At 44.0% G+C, this 18,991-nt stretch overlaps 1 protein-coding gene across 3 annotated transcripts in view; it reads right to left on the reverse strand.

The window, feature by feature from the left end:
- The window catches only part of LOC138761618 (caspase-7-like), a 74,192-nt gene that overhangs the window by 10,000 nt on the left and 45,201 nt on the right, over positions 1-18,991 (reverse strand). For all 3 annotated transcript variants that reach the window (XM_069934037.1, XM_069934038.1, XM_069934036.1), the window contains exons 8-9: positions 13,677-13,759; positions 215-329 (exon numbers count right to left, since the gene is read on the reverse strand). In XM_069934037.1, coding sequence (XP_069790138.1) covers positions 215-329; positions 13,677-13,759 — 198 coding nt within the window. The remainder of the gene's footprint in view (positions 1-214; positions 330-13,676; positions 13,760-18,991) is intronic.

An 18,991-nucleotide genomic window follows, 5' to 3' on the forward strand; every position in this document is an offset into this window, starting at 1 on the left:
GGAAGCAAAAATGAAGAGATTAATAGAAATTTAAAGCACACTTGTAATCAGGCACAGGGTACAAATAGAACAGCAAAGAGAATGAAAATGGGACATTTGAAAATAAGCTCAACTCTATCGACTCCATGTTCACGCTAAACATAACACCAATTATACATCATGCAATACCTTTCCAATTAGGCAAGGCGTCATTCAGAATCTTTTTAAAATGTACCTGCATCCTTATCTGTCCCACTTCTTTCCTTGAAGTGTGTCCCAGGAAATAATTTATTGTTTAATATCAAACAGATTCCAAGTGGTGAACTGTCCATTTTGTACACTTCAATTGGCTGTTGAAACAGTTAACTCAACATGAAAAACAATTCAGGCAATATGACACTGTGGATGAAGTTAGAAACAGGAAGGGAGTTATCACTCTATAGGCCCCCTCCAATAACTACTGGGCCACTGAGGAGGAGATAAATAGGCAGATTTTGGAAAGGTGCAAAAGGAATTGAGTTGTTATCATGGTGTCTTTAACTTCCCTTTTCGATTGGCACTTCCTTCGTGCAAGATGGGGCAGAATTTGTAAGGGATGTCATTAAGGATTCCTGACACAATATGTGGATTGGCATACCAGTGGAAAGGACATACTAGAATAGTATTGGGCAAAAGGTGACAGACCTCTTGGTGGGTGAGCATTTTGGTGACAGTGACAAACCTCCCTGGCCTTCAGTATAGCTATGGACAAGGACAGGAGTAAACAATTTGGGAAACTATTGAATTGTGGAGCTGGCCAATTACAATGAACTTGGTAGCATTAATTCGGAGCAGTTTTTCTTTGGAAGATGCACTGCAGAAATATGGCAGAGAAGGCACAAGGGGACAGATATTTTGTTCCTATGTTCCTTGCCAAGTGTTAAGTATTTAATTTCTCACTGCTACCTTTAGGAAGAAGTTGCAGAAGCCTGAAATATAACACCTGTAGGATTAAGAACAAAGGCCATCAGGCACTTGAAAGTCCCCTAATCACCATTACTAGGGGCACCTCAAAATGACCTGTCTGCACCTTGGAAACACCACTTTTTCCTTGCACTGCTGTAACTGTGAATATTTGTGATTTTTTATATTTACTATCTCTCTCTCAGGGATGTTTGCTGAGTTTTAATTTTTACTAAGTACCCATATGCCTCCAGCAAGTAAGAATTTTGCTGCTTATATACATGGTATTTGCATGTATGACAATGAACAGATTATCTTTATTATTAATTCTGCAGTATCTTCGATTCACTTGGCAGAAGCTGAGAAAGCAGTAAAAGCATAAATAAATAAAATACTACATTTGAAGAGTTTAATCTTAATAAAATCACTGATCAGACTGAACAAGAGGACTGAAACTCAGGAAATGTCGAACTCCTTTAAAAGTGGTTGTCATATTGAAATACAGCACCAATTTATTTTCAGCAAGACACTGAAATAAAGGCAGAATCTGATAAACAGGCGTTCGTTGACCATATTGATTGGCCACCCATATTTATTCAAAAAACACTAAGGGATATTTTCAGTTTGCTTGAGAGTTTATCTGGAAATTTGCACTCATGATTCCAGAAATTTCCATTGAGGGCTGCCACTGAGCCACATTAGACACCTTGGGCCAGTGAGAGTAAAAATGAAGTTGGCTCCTTTTGGCTGTTACCCGGTCATCACAGCTGGGAAGTGTGCTTGCTGTCATACATTGCACTCAATTAGACATGCAAGTTACCACTTTAGTCAAGGCACTAAAGGGAGGTTGCATTTGAACTTTACTCCTGCAAGCTAGGAAGGATGAAAATAATCAGTTAATATATGCAGTGAAACACAAACGTCTGCAGACGCTGTGATTGTAGTAAAAACACAGAAATGCTGGAGGAGCTCAGCAGGTCTCACAGAATCCATAGGAGGTAAAGATATATAACCAATGCAGTCCAAGCGGACTTGATATGGAGAGCGAAGAAGGGCACCAGCGTTGTTGTAGACCACATCAGCAAGCCCCATGAACAGCCGCCTGCGAGTCCAAGACCACCAGAGATGCAAGTTAATACCCTTTGCTACTATCATCTGTGATGGGGTGCAGAGGCCCGTCAATGCTGCTCACCCTGCAAGTTTCCGGGAAACACTCTGGCCAACTGTCGTTGATGGCTGCAGCAGTTGGCCCACATGATAGCCTCCTCTACGTCTGGGACTCATTGTCGGGCAGGCGTTCCCTGGTTGACACTGACATCGAGATAAGCGTCCTACCTTCTGCAGGCCTCAACACCTGCAGCAAACAGGGCCCAGCCTGAGGGCACCTAACAGCTCCTCCATTCAGACATTTGGGACCCACACCATTCCCCTTCAGTTCGCAACAGCCGCTTTACACAGACCTTCACGGCTCCAAGGGGCCAACTTCCTTCGGGCCTACTGCTTGCTTGTTGACTCAGAGGATGATGCTTGGTGCATGCCAGAACTTTTCAAACTCTCCCTCTGGGGAAAGCCCCAATCTGGATTCCATAACACTCTCAGACAATGGATTCGCTCACATCCTGGTGGAGTTTCCCTCGATAGAGGTGCCACAGTTTTCCGCGGCTGAGCCAAAGCGCGGGATAAGGCACCACATATTGACTGAGTGCCCCCCACTCCGTGCCAGAATGTGCCAACACTCTCCTGAAAAGCTCAGCCTATTGAAGGAGGAGTTCAAGAAAATGGAGGAGCTAGGGATTGTGCAGTTCTCCAACACTCCCTGGGCCTCACCCCTCCACATGGTGCCCAAATCAGCAGAGGGTTGGAGACCATGCGGTGCCTATCGCTGCCTCAATGAGGCCACCACACCCGACAGATATCGCATGCCCCACATCCAAGACTTTGCCAACAACCTGCACGCGGAACAGGTCTTCTCCAAGGTAGACCTCATCTGGGGTAACACCAAATCCAAGTTCACCCCCAGGACATCCCTAAATCTGCAATCATAACCCCCTTTGGCCTGTTTGAAATTCTCCATATGCCCTTTGGTCTAAAGGACACAGCACAAACTTTTCAGCAGCTGATGGACACAGTTGGCCGGGACCTCCCATTTGCATTCATCTACTTGGACGATATCCTCATCGCCAGCCGCAGTCACACCGATACACCGCCCACCTGAGACGACTGTGCACCCGAGTGAGTTCGGGTTGACGATCAACCCCGCAAAGTGCCAATTCAGTCTGGACACCATTGACTTCCTGGAGCATAAGATAAACAGACTCCCTGAGAAGGTCAAGGCGATCCGGCACTTCACTAAGCCAGGCACGGTAAAAGGGCTACAGGAATTTGCTGGTATGATAAACTTTTACCATAGGTTCATACCAGCAGCGGCACGCCTCCTGCGCCCTCTTCACGTTGATAACAAGCAAGTCAAAAGACATTACTTGGGATGAGGAGTATTCCAGGGCATTCTAGAATGCCAAAGAAGTGGTGTGTAATGCCACCCTCACCCTTCTGATCTAACCCAGACTGGAGACACCTACTGCCCTGACAGTCAACACCTCCAGCACAGCGGTAGGGGACATGCTGGAACAGCTCAATGAAGACCAGTGGCAACGCCTGGGCTTTTTCAGCAGACACCTCTGCCCCCAGAGCTCAAATACAGAGCTTTCGACTAAGAGCTCTTGGTGCTGTACCTGGCAGTAAGACAGTTCTGTTACTTTTTGGAAGGCTGGCATTTCAAGGTCTTCATCGATCACAAGCCACTGACCTTCGCCTTCCATAAGGTATCGGACCCGTGGTTGGTCTGACAACAGAGACACTTGACCATGTGTCCAAATTTACCAAAGACATACAGCACATCACAGTAGCAACATGGTAGCTGATGCTCTGTCACACCCCACGATCAAGTCGGTATATGCCCTGTCCCAAGGTGTCGATTATGTGGCCTTCGCAAAAGTGCAGCAGCAGGAGCCTGAAATCTCCAGGTATAGGACAGCCGTCTCCGGTCTCAGGGTGGATGCCCCCATCAGCCCAGGTAACCTGACACTGCTGTGTGACATTTCTACCGGCAGCCTAGCCCCTATCAACCTGGCCGCATGGATGCGCCAGGTTTTCGACGTCTTACACAACCTGTCGCATCCTGCAATCGTACCACGATAAAAATGGTGGATAGCAGATTTTCTGGCATGGCCTCTGTAAACAGGTCAGCCAGTGGGCCAAAATCTGCACGAACTGTCAGTCCTCCAAAGTGCAGGATCACACCAGCGTGGCGCAGGTTCAGCCATGTACACATCGATTTAGTGGGATGAGCTACCTCTTGACTATGGCAGCCTTGATGGGCTGGCTCAAGTGTCCCAACTTGGTGGATGAACTGCCTTGGGTCCTGTTAGGAATTCAAACCACGCCAAAGGAGGACTTCAATGCCTCAGCAGCAGAAATTATCTACGGGATGCCTTTGAACATCTCTGGAGAGTTCCTGGCCCCTGATAAACACCTGGAAGACCCCTTGGCAACCCTCAAGAACTTGCGGTGGAAACTTGGGTCCCTGGTCACGTGGCAACCCCCACCACATGACCAGCCCAGACATAACATCCCCAGGGACTTAAGGACTTGTCAGTACATATTTATGTGAGGGGCGCACATCAGCCACCCCTACAACAGCCCTATGAGGGGATTTACGGTTCCAGCTTCGTCGTCGACATAGGCAGTAAGGAGGAGACTTTTACTATCGTCTGCCTGAAACCGGCAAATCTGGATTATAATGAGTCAGTCTCCACCTCTCCCCCGCAGCGCAAGGACAGACCACCCAAGACTGGTTCTGGGGCGGGGGGGGGAGGGTCCTGTAGCAGGCCATGCATGGAGACATGGACGTGCATGGAAGCCTGCAAAATGGCTGACGAATGTGGTGACTGTGTGAACCTGGGGGTGACACCGATCGTCATCCCTGGTGACCTCCACACAGCAGGAAGATGGGGAACTCCAGCAGGAATGTCAGCCAATCCCAAGCCGGTGCTCCAATGACACAGGGCCCTGACGTCAGTGCTTAGGGCCCATATAAGTGCAATGGCCAGAGCAATAAATCAGTCTCGTTTTCCAAGGCTTTGGTGTGTGTTGTTCTTCTCCAGGCATACATAGCGCGAATGCTACAGTATAACAATAAAATCTTTCCAACTTTTTAAATAATACTGCATCATTTCCCTTTTTAAGACTTATTTCCCTTTTTTAAGACACATTCCTTTTTTAAAAAACATTTCCCTTTTGAGAAACATAAACATTTCTCCTTTAAAAAACATACACATCCCTAGCTCTAACAGTGACTTAAGTAGTTAAACCTGGAAGCCCCCCAAAAGGTCCATGAAATCCTCTGAAGAACTCCTCCCTATAGCACCATTTTGAAAAACTGCTCCTTTCGCCATTTTCCTCCTCAGATCGGAGTCCTCACCCTGCCACTTTCCTCTCCACACTTTCCAGATTGCTCCATCTATATTGCAGTGATTTATTTTTCTTTTAGCAGTAAAAATAAGATGGTTCAGTATTAGAAGATTGATAAAAGATGCATTTTTCAGTTAGTCCTGTTTTAAAACTGTCTCTTCAATCTTATCTTACAACTTTGACCTTTTCATAGCTTTCATAAAAAAATTCTTTCACTTCTTCCTTATTCTTGAAATTTCTTCGATTGCTTTCAGAGACATCAATCCTCAGCATTGCTGGATAAGTCATTTATAGTTTTTAGATTACAGGCATGTAACGGCACAATCAACACAATTTGCTGTTATGTGGACAGTTGAGAAAGAAAAGTGCTGGAATTTTAGTCAATTCCTGCACTATGATTTATCCTGCAGTCTAAATCGCACCACAGAACTCACCTCATGAATTTGACATGCTCAGCATGTGACAACCAGCCTGCTCCGTTTCTCTCCTCAAACTCATCCCATCACAAAGGCATTTATGAAATGCGTGAATTCACGAGTCCTGCGAATAATGCCATACATACTTGTTACTACCTTCAGTATGGACTGAGGATCAACAGCCATGGCTGCCTTCTTGGAAGCAGAATAGTGACATCAGCGATGATGTTACACGTCGGACGTCAGTTACAGACACAGGCCACGTTGCTCCACGTAAAAGCACTGGGACTAACGTGCACAGGAATTTAAGGCGTGCAGTGTAACAACCACAAGGTGAGTAATTATGTTAATTTATGTTAAATTTTCCAACATTGCTGTCTAAAAACCACTATTGAATATTTTAAGTTTTTTGATTGCAGTTGTCTCTTTATCTCATCAAATTCTTTTCTTTGTTTGACCAGGGCAGGGCTATGGTCCTGAAAAAACATTATTTTTTCGTTGTCCTCCACTAATGGGCCATTGTTATTTTTTTGAATATTTGTATGCCACTCCTAAGATCACATTCCGCTCCTAGTAACTTAAAAGTCTTTCCACGACTGGTCATGATTGTTGATTGCCAGTTCTTCTGGGTCTGAGGGTCTGATGAGCCATTTCAATTTGCAGCCTTGCATTTAGCTTGTTTTGTCTCAGCATTTGTGGGATCCATGTTTCTAAGTAGCTCATTGGGTCTCTCCTCTCGATTTCTTCTCTCACTCCACTGATTCTTACATTATTGCAAGTACTGAAATGTTCCTTAGGACTGATCTTGTCCATCATTCCTTTTCTCTCTGTGTCCCATGTGTTTGCTTTTTCTTCTAGAGCCTTTTGCCTGTCTTTTGTCCAGCTAAGCCTCCACTTGAGTCATTAGTTCTGTTAAATCTTCCACGACTTCTTTAATTTCCGCTATGTCTCTATTTGCTGATCCAACGTCAATAAAATGAGTGCACAAAGTTTCTATCTTGTTCAGGATGATGGCTATATCTTGGGCCAACCCCGCCCCACCCAGCTCTGCTGGGTTTAGCCAGTCCCAAGGCTCTTTCTGTGCCGCTCCTCATTGAGCTTTTACTCCATGTTCTGGCTGAGCTGTTGCTGTTTCAGTTTTTGTTTTTGGTTGCCTTGGATGATTAGTACCAATTTTATCAATTTTTGATTATAAAATTCTGATTTTTGAACTTTCAAACCATCTTTTCAATACTTTTCCTGGAGAGCTCTTTCAAAACACGTCTGCCAGATCCTCTGCATGGCCATGCCAACCCCTCCTCCCCCCACCTCCCCAATCCTTTTGCTCTTAATATACTTGTAGAAGCCCTTAGGAATTTGCCAAATCAACCTAGTCTTTCTTTAAGCCTTCATTATTTCTTTCTTGAGGTTTTTCTTGTTATACATCTCTCTCTCTTCTTCCAAACCAGATCTGCAATATTCCTTGAAAACCAAGGTTCTCTATGCCTGCAAACCTTGTCTTTAATCCTGATAGGAACACACAGATTTTGTACTCTCAAAATTTCACTTCTGAAGGTCCTCACTTACCTCGCACATCCTTGCCCGAAAACAACATCCTAATCCGAACATTCTAGATCCTTTATCATTTCCTCAAAATTGGCCTTTCTCCAATTTAGAATCTGTGGTGATACAACCACCAGCTTAATGTAGGGGTGACCTTTGTACCTGCAGGAAGACCATCTGGGAGCTGACTCCACCTGGCTGGCTATCAATCAACCAACCTGGATAGAGACCTTGAGTCGTCCCCTCCTGGGCCAGTCACATGTGGAACCATTGAGACTGAAACTGGTGTACAAGACTTTAAGTGGATTAAAGGCTGTAGTGCAGTCTTTCTGTGTTTTGTGTCTGTTTGCTGCACCACAGCACACCACAGTATCTCAACCCAAAGCCCAGACCTATCTTTCTCCATAATTAACTTGAAACTAATGGCATTATAATCACTTGTCCCAAAATGTTCCCCTGCACATACTTCTGTCACCTGTCCTGTCTCATTCCTGAATACAAGATCCAGTATTGCACCCTCTCTAGTTGGTACCTCAAAGATTTCAAAGATTTTCCTGAACACATTGGACACAGATCAAGCCATCCAGCCCTTTTACAGTATGGGAGTCCCAGTCAATATGTAGAAAGTTAAAATCCCCTACTATCGCATCATTATGTTTCCTGCAGATGTCTGCTACCTCTTTACAGATTTGCTCCTCCAATTCTCATTGACTATTAGGCCGTCAATACAACCCCTCGAGTGTGGACATTACCTCTCCTGTTTCTTATATCCATCCATATAGCATCAGGAGATGAGCCCTCTGGTCTGTCCTGCCTCAGCACAGCTGTGATATTTTCCCTGATGAGCAATGCCACTTCTCTCCCTTTCTATCATGTCTAAAGCAACATCGAGCTGCCAGTCCTGCCTCTCCTGCAACCAAGTTTCACTAATCCCCACAATGTCATAATTCCAAGTCCCAATTCACACTTTAAGCTTGTCTGTCTTTCCTATAATACTCCTGGCATTGAAATAGATGCACTTTAGAAAATTTCCCTAACGTACAACCCGTTGACTTCAAACAGTGCATTTAATTTTAACATCATCTTTTCCCTCGTCCACTCTGGTTCCCTCCCCCTACCCCCCCCCCACCCCGCAAATCTAGTGTAAACCCACCAGAGCACCACTAGCAAACCTTCCCGCAAGGACATTAGTCCTCTTCCAGTCCAGATGCAAACTGACCTGTTGGAAGAGGTCCTACCTCCCCTGGAAGAGAGCCCAATGATCCAGAAACCTGAAGCCCTCCCTCCTGCACCCTGTCCTTAGCCAGCTGTTAAACTGCATTATCCTCCTATTTCTAACCTCTCTAGCACATGGGACAGGTAGCAATCCTGAGATCATAACCCCAGAAGTCCTGTCCTTCAATCTAGCACCGAACTCCCCGAATTCTCCTTGCAGGATCTCCTCATCTTTGCTACCCATGTCATTGGTCCCTACATGGACCACAACATCTGGCTGCTCTCCCTCGCTCCTGAGAATGCTGTGAACTCGATCTGATATATCTCAGACCCCTGGCACCAGGGAGGCAACATACCTCCCGGGATTCTCAATCTTTTCCACAGAACCTCTTATCTGTCCCTTGAATTATGGAATCCCCATCACTACAGCTAGCCTCTTGTCCTCCATTCCATTCTTAGCCACAGGACCAGATTCCATGCCAGAGACCTGATCACCGTGGCTTGTCCTTGGTAAGTTGTTTACCCCCCCCACTCCACCTCCCCCCCCAAAAAAAGCATCCAAAATGGTATACTTGTTATTGATGGGAATGGCCACAGGAGTGCCCTTCACTGCCTGTCTGTTCCCTTTCTCCTGTCCTGATTGTCATTCACCTACCCTCCTCCTGCCTCCTAGGTATGATAATGTCCATGTAATTCCTACCTCCCAAATGATCCAGAGTCCATCCAACTCCAGCTCCGATTCCTTAACTCAGCTTGTCAGGAGCTGCAGCTGGATGCACTTCTCGCAGATGAAGTTGACAACGATACTGATGGCTTCCCTGATGACCCACATTTTTCAAGAGGAGCATTCCCCTGCCTTGACTGCCATTCCCACTATTTATGACTAGAGCCTACCTGCTGAATCCTTTTAGTTCCTTGAATAGGGTGGCCCTTTCTTACTTCAACTCCAAAGTCTTACCACTCTGACTCAGCCCACTCCGACAATGACCGCTCCACTACACAGTCCCTCACTTTTATAGTGATTCTCATCTTCTTCCTCCAATCAGCTTCTTGCTGCTGCCTCACTCCTTTTTAAATTCTAACTGCTGCCACTCCTCAGGTCACCTGTCCTCTCTTGCTCCAATCAGCTTCTTCCTCCATGCATTTCACAGGGAAACAGACTATCATCATTTGTCCAGCAAAATGCTCCCTGCAAATTATGGAAATCTAAAATTAAAGTAAAGAAAGTGGATGCTGGAAAATTAGCGGCATTTAACAGACTCCAAGACAGGCACAAAGAGAAATAAGTTATGAGGAGGGAGGGTTTTTTTATATATATATATAAGAATATATAGGTCGGCACATCATCTGAGGGATGAAGGGCTGTAGTGTTGATGCACAATCAATTGGACAAAGAATGAAGTAATCAAAATGGAAGGTTTTTATTAGCAAGAGATGGACAGTTTCCCTGTGTTGGCCACTTACACTGACCTTGATTCGAACTGAGGGCAGGCTTGTGGTATGACAGCCTTTATGGGGGAGAAAGGGAAAAAGTCACGAGCCAGCCAGTGAGAACAGGGTCAACCAGGAAAGGTCATTGAAGATAAAGATACAAAAATAGCCAAGAATATTTTTACTTGGGAATATATATGAAAAAGATATAAAACTTAAATTGGATAAATGTCAAGAATTCTTTTTTAAAATATAGCCGTAGTGACCGCTAAGAAATGTATAGCGGTAATATGGAAAACTGAGAGTTTGATACAAATAGATAGAGGGCATAATGAAATGCAAAATTGTACACCTTTAGAAAAAAAATTACTTATAGCTTAAGGAATCAAACTGAAAACGTTTATAAAATTTGGGAACCATATATGGATTTTATGAATAAAACTCCATTCACATCTTCCACCTTTCTGTTAGAAATTATAAAAAAGAGTCAATGAATATTATATATGTTAATAATATTATGGAGAGAAAAATAAAAAAAATTGTATAATTTTGTATGACTTACAATAATAACTGTATTATTGAATCTTTTTTTGTATTGATGCAAATGATAAATAAAATTTTCAAAACAAAAAGGTCATGTCATTTACATATAACAAATATGTAAAATAATGGTTTCACTACAATCACCCCTTCTTTTAAAAGAAAAGTTCCGGGGAGGGTGGTGGGTGTGTGTGTAGTGTGAGCTGACCTCATAAGTTCAGTTTGTCCAGCGGTCTCCTTTGGCATTGTGACCAGCCCATCCCCATCCAGGGGTCCGTAGCCATCTCTGACAGTTTTAGCTGATCCATCCCAGTTAGCCCGGTGGGGGTACTTGGCTGGGCTGGGGATGGGGGGGTGGGGGAGTGTGTATTGATCGTGCATTATGCCCTGTTGGTTAAATCTTGTCAACGTGGTGGTCCAATTCAAGAGGAAGGCAGGTCTGCATTAGGACAGGGCATAATGCATGATCAATTACATAAAGACTGAAAGTTGCCAAAACTGACAACAACTGTGTTGGTCACTCTGGACCTGAACTGGGGGCAGGCTTGTGGTATGACAGCCTTTTAATCTTTTATTATCATGGTGTTTACCTTTTAAACCAATTACATTGGTCAAAAAAGATTTTGTTCTTGAACAATTTTGGGTGTATTTTATGGATTTTGGGCTACTGATCATGAAAATCAGCTTAAAATTTTCATATCATATACTGTTTTTTTTAAGATATAGTAGAGCTGATTTTTGTGATTTTCTGTCATATTTTAAATCTACCAGTATTATTGCAAACAAAGCAAGTTGTTTTGGTCAGTCCAAGCATGCCTGGGCGTGCACTCAGTGCAGGTGCTATGCAAATGTAGTCTTAGGCCTGGGCATGTTTAGTCAGGATAGATGCAGACAGGCTATAAAAGCAGATCACATGTACAGATGCTGTGTATTACTTTAATTATAGATTGAATGCATGTTGATGCACATGTTCTTCAGGCAATGCCACAGTGTTCTCCCTTAGACCTTTTCCCTGGTGATTTTGGTTTCACCAGGACATTGCAACCAAGCCAAAGTGGTATCAAGAGAACTGGAATCCATCAATGCCAGCCGACTATTGTTGAACTCTGACTTGAGAGGCATAAGGTGCTGAGTACTAACGAAAATCAGTGGCAAAACATTTTTAGGTCAGTTGAACTAATGCAATGTGTCAGCATCATTATGTGATTAGAACTATAGAATGCTACAGCACAGAAAACAGGCCTTGCGGCCCTTACAGTCTGTGCTGACCATTATTCCGTGAGTCCCATTGACTGCTCCCATCCCATAACCTTCTAGACCTCTCCCATCTATGTATTTATCCAATCTATTCTTAAAAATTGAGCCTGCGTTCACCACATCAGATGACAGCTCATTCCACACTCCCACCATGCTCTGAGTAAAGAGCTTCCCCCTAATGTTCCCCCTAAACCTTTCCCTCTTCAGCTTAAAACTATGACCTCTCGTATTTATCTCCCCCAATCTAAGTAGAGGAAGCCTACTCACACCCATTCTGTCTATACCTCTCATAATCTTGTAAACCTCTATCAAATCACCCCTCATTCTTCTTTGCTCCAAGGAATAAAGTCCTAACCTGTTTAATCTTTCCCTGTTATTCAACTCCTGAAAACATGGCAACATCCTAGTAAATCTACTCTGCACTCTTCCAATCTTATTCTTATCCTTCCTGTAGTTAGGTGACCAGAACTGAACATAATATTCCAAATTTGGCCTCACCACTATACTCTATACTTTGATTTATAAAGGCTAAGATGCCAAAAGCTTTCTTTACAACCTCGTCCACCTGCGGCGCCACTTCAGGGAACAATGTATCTGTACTCCCAGATCTCTTTGCTCCTCTGCACTCCTCAGTGCCCTATCATTTACTGTGTATGTCCTGCCTTGGTTTGCCTTTCCAAAATGCACCACCTCACACTTGTCTGCATTAAACTCCATCTGCCATTTTCTAGTCCAAATCCCTCTGCAAACTTTGAAAATCTTCCTTGCTGTCCACAACATCTTCTATCTTGTGTCATCAACAAACTTATTGATCCAATTAACCAAATTATCATCCAGATCACTGATACAGACAACAAGCAACAATGGTCCCAACACCGATCCCTGAGGCACACCTCTAGTCACAGGCCTCCAGTCTGAAAAGCAACCATCTACTAAAACTCTCTGTTTTCTCCCACACAGCCAATTTCAAATCCAGTTTACAACCTCTCCATGGATATCTCGTGCCTCAATCTTTTGAACTAACCTCCCATGTGGGATCATGTCAAAGGCTTTACTAAAGTCCACGTAGACAATATCCACACACCCTTTCCTTCATTTGCCTTCCTGGTAACCTCCTCGAAAAACTCTACAACATTTGTTAGACATGACTACCATTCCCAAAGCCTTGTTGACTGTCCTTAATCAGCCCATAGCTGTTTAAATACCTATATATACCTATCTCTCAGAACTCCTTCCAATAAATTACCCACTACTGACGTCAGGCTCACTGGAGCCTTTTTGGAGCCTTTTTTAAACAACAGGACAATATGAGCTACCCTCCAATCCTTTGGTACCTCACTCTTGGCTAAGGACATTTTGAATATATCTGCCTAGGACCCTGCAATTTCTACACATGCTAAAATTTTAAACATGCTAAGTTCATTTAATGTTTCTCCAACTAACTATGTGATGCAGCAAATCTGAAATTATCTTGTGTTCAGCTTGAAGTTAACTATCGTAATACCCAATTTTTTTTTCTGGAAAAAAACCTTTTTGAAAAAGTTGTTGTCCACTGTTATGTGCCAAAGTGATCTCCTTTCTGCAGTGTAACTTCAAGATGTTCAAGCTGCTGTATTACCATGAGTTTATGATGTTCTTCTAAAGTGACAGACCCCTGATGGAGGGAAGGATGCAGAGATGCCAACTTCCCACAATCTTTACCTCATTTTCCCTCTCTTGCCAAAAAATACGATGTCAACTATGCATTCCTTCTACCCGCCACCCCCCCCACCTCCCACCCCCAATTGAATCTGAACAATTCAGCATCGATTACGACTTCAGTTCATGAGAGAAGCTTAGAATAAGTGGAAGTGCCTTGCAAAACTTTCATGTTGTTTCACCAACCTTTTGTTGCCTTGCCGTGCTCTTTGAGGTTGTCTGCTCCGAGGGGCGTGGAGAAGGGAAGGCCGTCACATTCAATGAGAAGGCTGTTGAATCATTAGTGAGTAAGAAAATGAGGAACAATGCTCTAATTTTTTTGAAAATTTAAATTTTAACAAGACAGCATGGTAGCAGTCCCTTCTGTCCATGAAACCCATGCCACCCAATTACCCTCCCAACCCCCAAGGTTTTGGAGGGTGGAAGGGAAACAGAGCATTCAGAGAAAATTCAAACAGGTCATGGAGAGAACGTACAAAGTCCTTGTTGACAGCACTGTAAAGATTAAAACCTTGTGTTTTTAATGCTTAGTTAACTACTCTTTGCAGACGATGACACTTTAGTTGCCCATTCAGAGCCAGCTCTTCAGCGCTTGACATCCTGTTTTGCGGAAACTGCCAAAATGTTTGGCCTGGAAGTCAGCCTGAAGAAAACTGAGGTCCTCCATCAGCCAACTCCACACCATGACTACCATACCCCCCCACATCTCCATCGGGCACACAAAACTCAAAACGGTCAACCAGTTTACCTATCTCGGCTGCACCATTTCATCAGATGCAAGGATCGACAACGAGATAGACAACAGACTCGCCAAGGCAAATAGCGCCTTTGGAAGACTACACAAAAGAGTCTGGAAAAACAACCAACTGAAAAACCTCACAAAGATAAGCGTATACAGAGCCGTTGTAATACCCACACTCTTGTTCGGCTCCGAATCATGGGTCCTCTACCGGCATCACCTACGGCTCCTAGAACGCTCCCACCAGCGTTGTCTCCGCTCCATTCTCAACATTCATTGGAGCGCCTTCATCCCTAACATCGAAGTACTCGAGATGGCAGAGGCCGACAGCATCGAGTCCACGCTGCTGAAGATCATGGGTCACGTCTCCAGAATGGAGGACCATCGCCTTCCCAAGATCGTGTTATATGGCGAGCTCTCCACTGGCCACCGTGACAGAGGTGCACCAAAGAAGAGGTACAAGGACTGCCTAAAGAAATCTCTTGGTGCCTGCCACATTGACCACCGCCAGTGGGCTGATATCGCCTCAAACCGTGCATCTTGGCGCCTCACAGTTCGGCGGGCAGCAACCTCCTTTGAAGAAGACCGCAGAGCCCACCTCACTGACAAAAGACAAAGGAGGAAAAACCCAACACCCAACCCCAACCCACCAATTTTCCCCTGCAACCACTGCAACCGTGTCTGCCTGTCCCGCATCGGACTTGTCAGCCACAATCGAGCCTGCAGCTGACGTGGACTTTTACCCCCTCCATAAATCTTCGTCTGTGAAGCCAAGCCAAAGAAGAATTTTGTGCCTGTCTCTTTAAGAGAACTATTGCTTGTAGTGATACCATAGTGACTATGATGTAATTTGTCATAGTATCTATCCAGGTTAGCAGTTGCTCTTTCATTCTACAAGATGTGAAGGAAGCGTGACACGAGAAATTTTTCTTTGAATTTATGTATCTCTTTAAAAGTTTTTTTTATATCATTTGTATCTTCATGTTCTTTTTATATCTCTATTTTGCAGTAAATACTTTATTATTTATCGTTTTGAAAGTCTTATTGCAAAGCTATGCAAAATGTTTATCTGTTCTATCAACAAATTAAAATAACAGCCACAGAGTTTGATTTGTTGGATTAAAGAGATCAAAATTTGGGATATCGTAGCTCACGATTTGGAAGATGATACTCTGAAATTAGGATGTATTAGAATAAGGAAAGTGCCATTTATATTTTGATTCAAAGAAAAATTTAATTGTGAACGTTGTTCGGAAGAAAGGCTCATAAAATTTGTCCGTGCTGTAATAATAGAAATTTCAGAAGTCTGTGTGAATCTGTCTGTAAATTGCACAGTTTGAAATTGAGCCAAAGACTGGTCAGACGGCCAGCATCCTTGATAAAGCTAGGCCTCTGCTCTGGCAGCAGAAATGGCAGGAAGCCCAGAAGATGTTATTGTAAACAAAAACACTGAGATAAGAAAGATTGTGAGCAGAATCACAGAAACAATTCAGCTAGCAGCAACTCTTTTAAAGGGACAAAGTAAGATACAAAATTCATTTACAGTTCCCAGGAACCAGAAGAAACCGGGGCAGAAGCCAGGTTGCAGTGTGAAGAACCCAAGATGGATAAGAAGAAGTCTCATCGGGCTAAAGACCTCAAGCAAACAGCTCCTCTCAAAGGACTGTTTGATCATGAGTTGACCCAGCATGGCGGACTGATAATGCTTGGCAGAAGGTTGGAGCCAGTAGTCAAAGAAGAAGTGGCTTCAATTAGCAAGCAAGAAAAAAACTCTGTAAAGGCACTACAGGCCTCATTTACTGGCTTAAAGGTTAGTGGAACTGGAACAAATGTTGCAAAATCCCATTAGTACTGAACCAAGCAAAATGCTGAAGATAGAGATTCTATCAGTGGTATCTGAAAGTTCAGATGTGATTTCTGATGATAGTATTTCTAAGAATACGCTTATCTTTGTGAGGTTTTTCAGTTGGTTGTTTTTCCAGACTCTTTTGTGTAGTCTTCCAAAGGCGCTATTTGCCTTGGCGAGTCTGTTGTCTATCTCATTGTCGATCCTTGCATCTGATGAAATGGTGCAGCCGAGATAGGTAAACTGGTTGACCGTTTTGAGTTTTGTGTGCCCGATGGAGATGTGGGGGGGCTGGTTGTCATGGTGGGGAGCTGGCTGATGGAGGACCTCAGTTTTCTTCAGGCTGAAGAGTCTGGAAAAACAACCAACTGAAAAACCTCACAAAGATAAGCGTATACAGAGCCGTTGTCATACCCACACTCCTGTTCGGCTCCGAATCATGGGTCCTCTACCGGCATCACCTACGGCTCCTAGAACGCTTCCACCAGCGTTGTCTCCGCTCCATCCTCAACATCCATTGGAGTGCTTTCATCCCTAACGTCGAAGTACTCGAGATGGCAGAGGTCGACAGCATCGAGTCCACGCTGCTGAAGATCCAGCTGCGCTGGGTGGGTCACGTCTCCAGAATGGAGGACCATCGCCTTCCCAAGATCGTGTTATATGGCGAGCTCTCCACTGGCCACCGTGACAGAGGTGCACCAAAGGAGAGGTACAAAGACTGCCTAAAGAAATCTCTTGGTGCCTGCCACATTGACCACCGCCAGTGGGCTGATATCGCCTCAAACCGTGCATCTTGGCGCCTCACAGTTTGGCGGGCAGCAACCTCCTTTGAAGAAGACCGCAGAGCCCACCTCACTGACAAAAGGCAAAGGAGGAAAAACCCAACACCCAACCCCAACCAACCAATTTTCCCCTGCAGCCGCTGCAACCGTGTCTGCCTGTCCCGCATCGGACTTGTCACCAACAAACGAGCCTGCAGCTGACGTGGACTTTTACCCCCTCCATAAATCTTCGTCCACGAAGCCAAGCCAAAGAATTTCTAAGAATATAAGAACAGGAAGATCATCAAAGTCTTCAAAGGCATCTAGAGCAAGTACAGCTTCATGTGCTTCAGGCATATCAGCTATGCATGCTAAGGCATAAGGAGATTTGGCTACTGTCTGTATACAAGGTGAGTGGTTGGAGAAAAGATATGCTTTAGAGGATAAGGAGAGTTCAAATCAGGAATCAGCAACTGAGGCAAGAAGGTGAAATTAAGAAACAACAAGAAGAACAAAATAGATTAGTGAATAGAGGAACAACGTACTATGAATATTGCCAAAGTGAAAGCATTAACTCAGGATTCTGCAAGATTTGTCATTCAAATTGACATACCTAAAGGGCTTGCACCTAGAGCCATGGGTACCATAGCCACAAGAAAAAAAATATAATGAAGCAATGAGTGACAGATGGTGCTGGTGGTGCTCAAATGACAATGACCAATCCTATGGAAAGAGCTGGCAACATTCAATTTCTTCAGAGCACCAGTGATCCAGTTTCGAATCAAGCGGTATCTGCAAGGAGTTTGTACATTCTCCCCTTGTCTGTGCAGGTTTCCTCCAGGTGCCCCAGTGTGTGGTGATAGAGTGCTAGTGTCACTCATGACCACTGGAGGGAGTGGGAGACAAGTTGGTTGCAGCTTGGGTTGGAGCGTGCAGTGTGTGTCTCAGTCATTATCGACAGAGATATGGAGAGTGTGGAAAAAATGCAAAGCTCAAGAAACACAAAACACAACAAATAAAAGATAAAGGTGTGGAGAAAAGAAAGAAAATGGCACCTATGAAGGAAAAACCAAAGACAATGGGAAAAAAAGGAAAGACGCTGGAAGAGAAAGGAGAAGGCCTTACCTGCATGAAGAAACAGGGTCCCGCTGTGGACAGAGGAGCCTGCTCCCCAAGGTTAGTGGAGACCCCGCAGGGTCGCGAACTCCCGACCGCGAAACTGCAAAAATGGCTCATTGAGCCAAACAGAAGTGCGCAATGCGCACACCAAGGAAAAAGAAAACACCGAAAGGAGGGGGGCCCAGCTGTGGAGTGAACCTACACAATGCGACCAGCTGTGAGATGCCCAACAGTAGGGCTCTCAGCTGGAAGAAGAGGAAACCAACGGGAAAGGGAGTGATAAGAAAGAAAAACAGCAACAGGAAGCCCAACAGATAACTAGGACCAACAACAAGAAGCTATGCAAAAGAAAACCCAACAAACTGAGGCAAGCAGCTCAACAAGAAAGTCAGAAGAGACACAGATACAAGGAAGAGAAATAGAAGACACAAACCCAAGAGCAGACACAGAAGAAGACCAAGCTCTGCACAGAGGAATAGAAGGTAAAATAGATGGACAGTATATAGATTAAAAAAAATTTCAAGAACAAATGAAAGCATTAAAATAATGGTTGACATTAGAATTTAATGAAATGAAAAGAAAAATGAAAAGTACAGAATAAAAAGTGAGTAGAATAGAGCTGGTCATGACAGAAATAGGGAAAAAATTAGAAAATGTGGAAGAACGAGAAACAGCTGTAGAAATGGAAGTGAATGACCTAAGAAGAAAATTGGAAGACAGAGAAAAAAAAGTTAAAGAGTCACAGGAGTTGTTAGCTCAGAAGATGGATATAATGGAAAACTATAGTAGGCGAAACAATATAAAGATAGTGGGCCTAAAGGAAGATGAAGAAGGCAAAAATATGAAAGAATTTATAAAAGAATGGATCCCAAAAGTCCTGGGAATGCCAGAAATGCAGGAAGGAATGGAAATAGAAAGGGCACAGAGAACATTAGCCCCGAAACCACAGTCACAACAAAAACTAAGATCCGTTTTAGTAGAATTTCTGAGATACACAACAAGAGAAAATATATTGGAGAAGGCAAGGAATAAAATT

This window comes from Narcine bancroftii, chromosome 4 (genome assembly GCF_036971445.1).
Source record: "Narcine bancroftii isolate sNarBan1 chromosome 4, sNarBan1.hap1, whole genome shotgun sequence".
In the NCBI taxonomy this organism is placed as follows: domain Eukaryota; kingdom Metazoa; phylum Chordata; class Chondrichthyes; order Torpediniformes; family Narcinidae; genus Narcine; species Narcine bancroftii.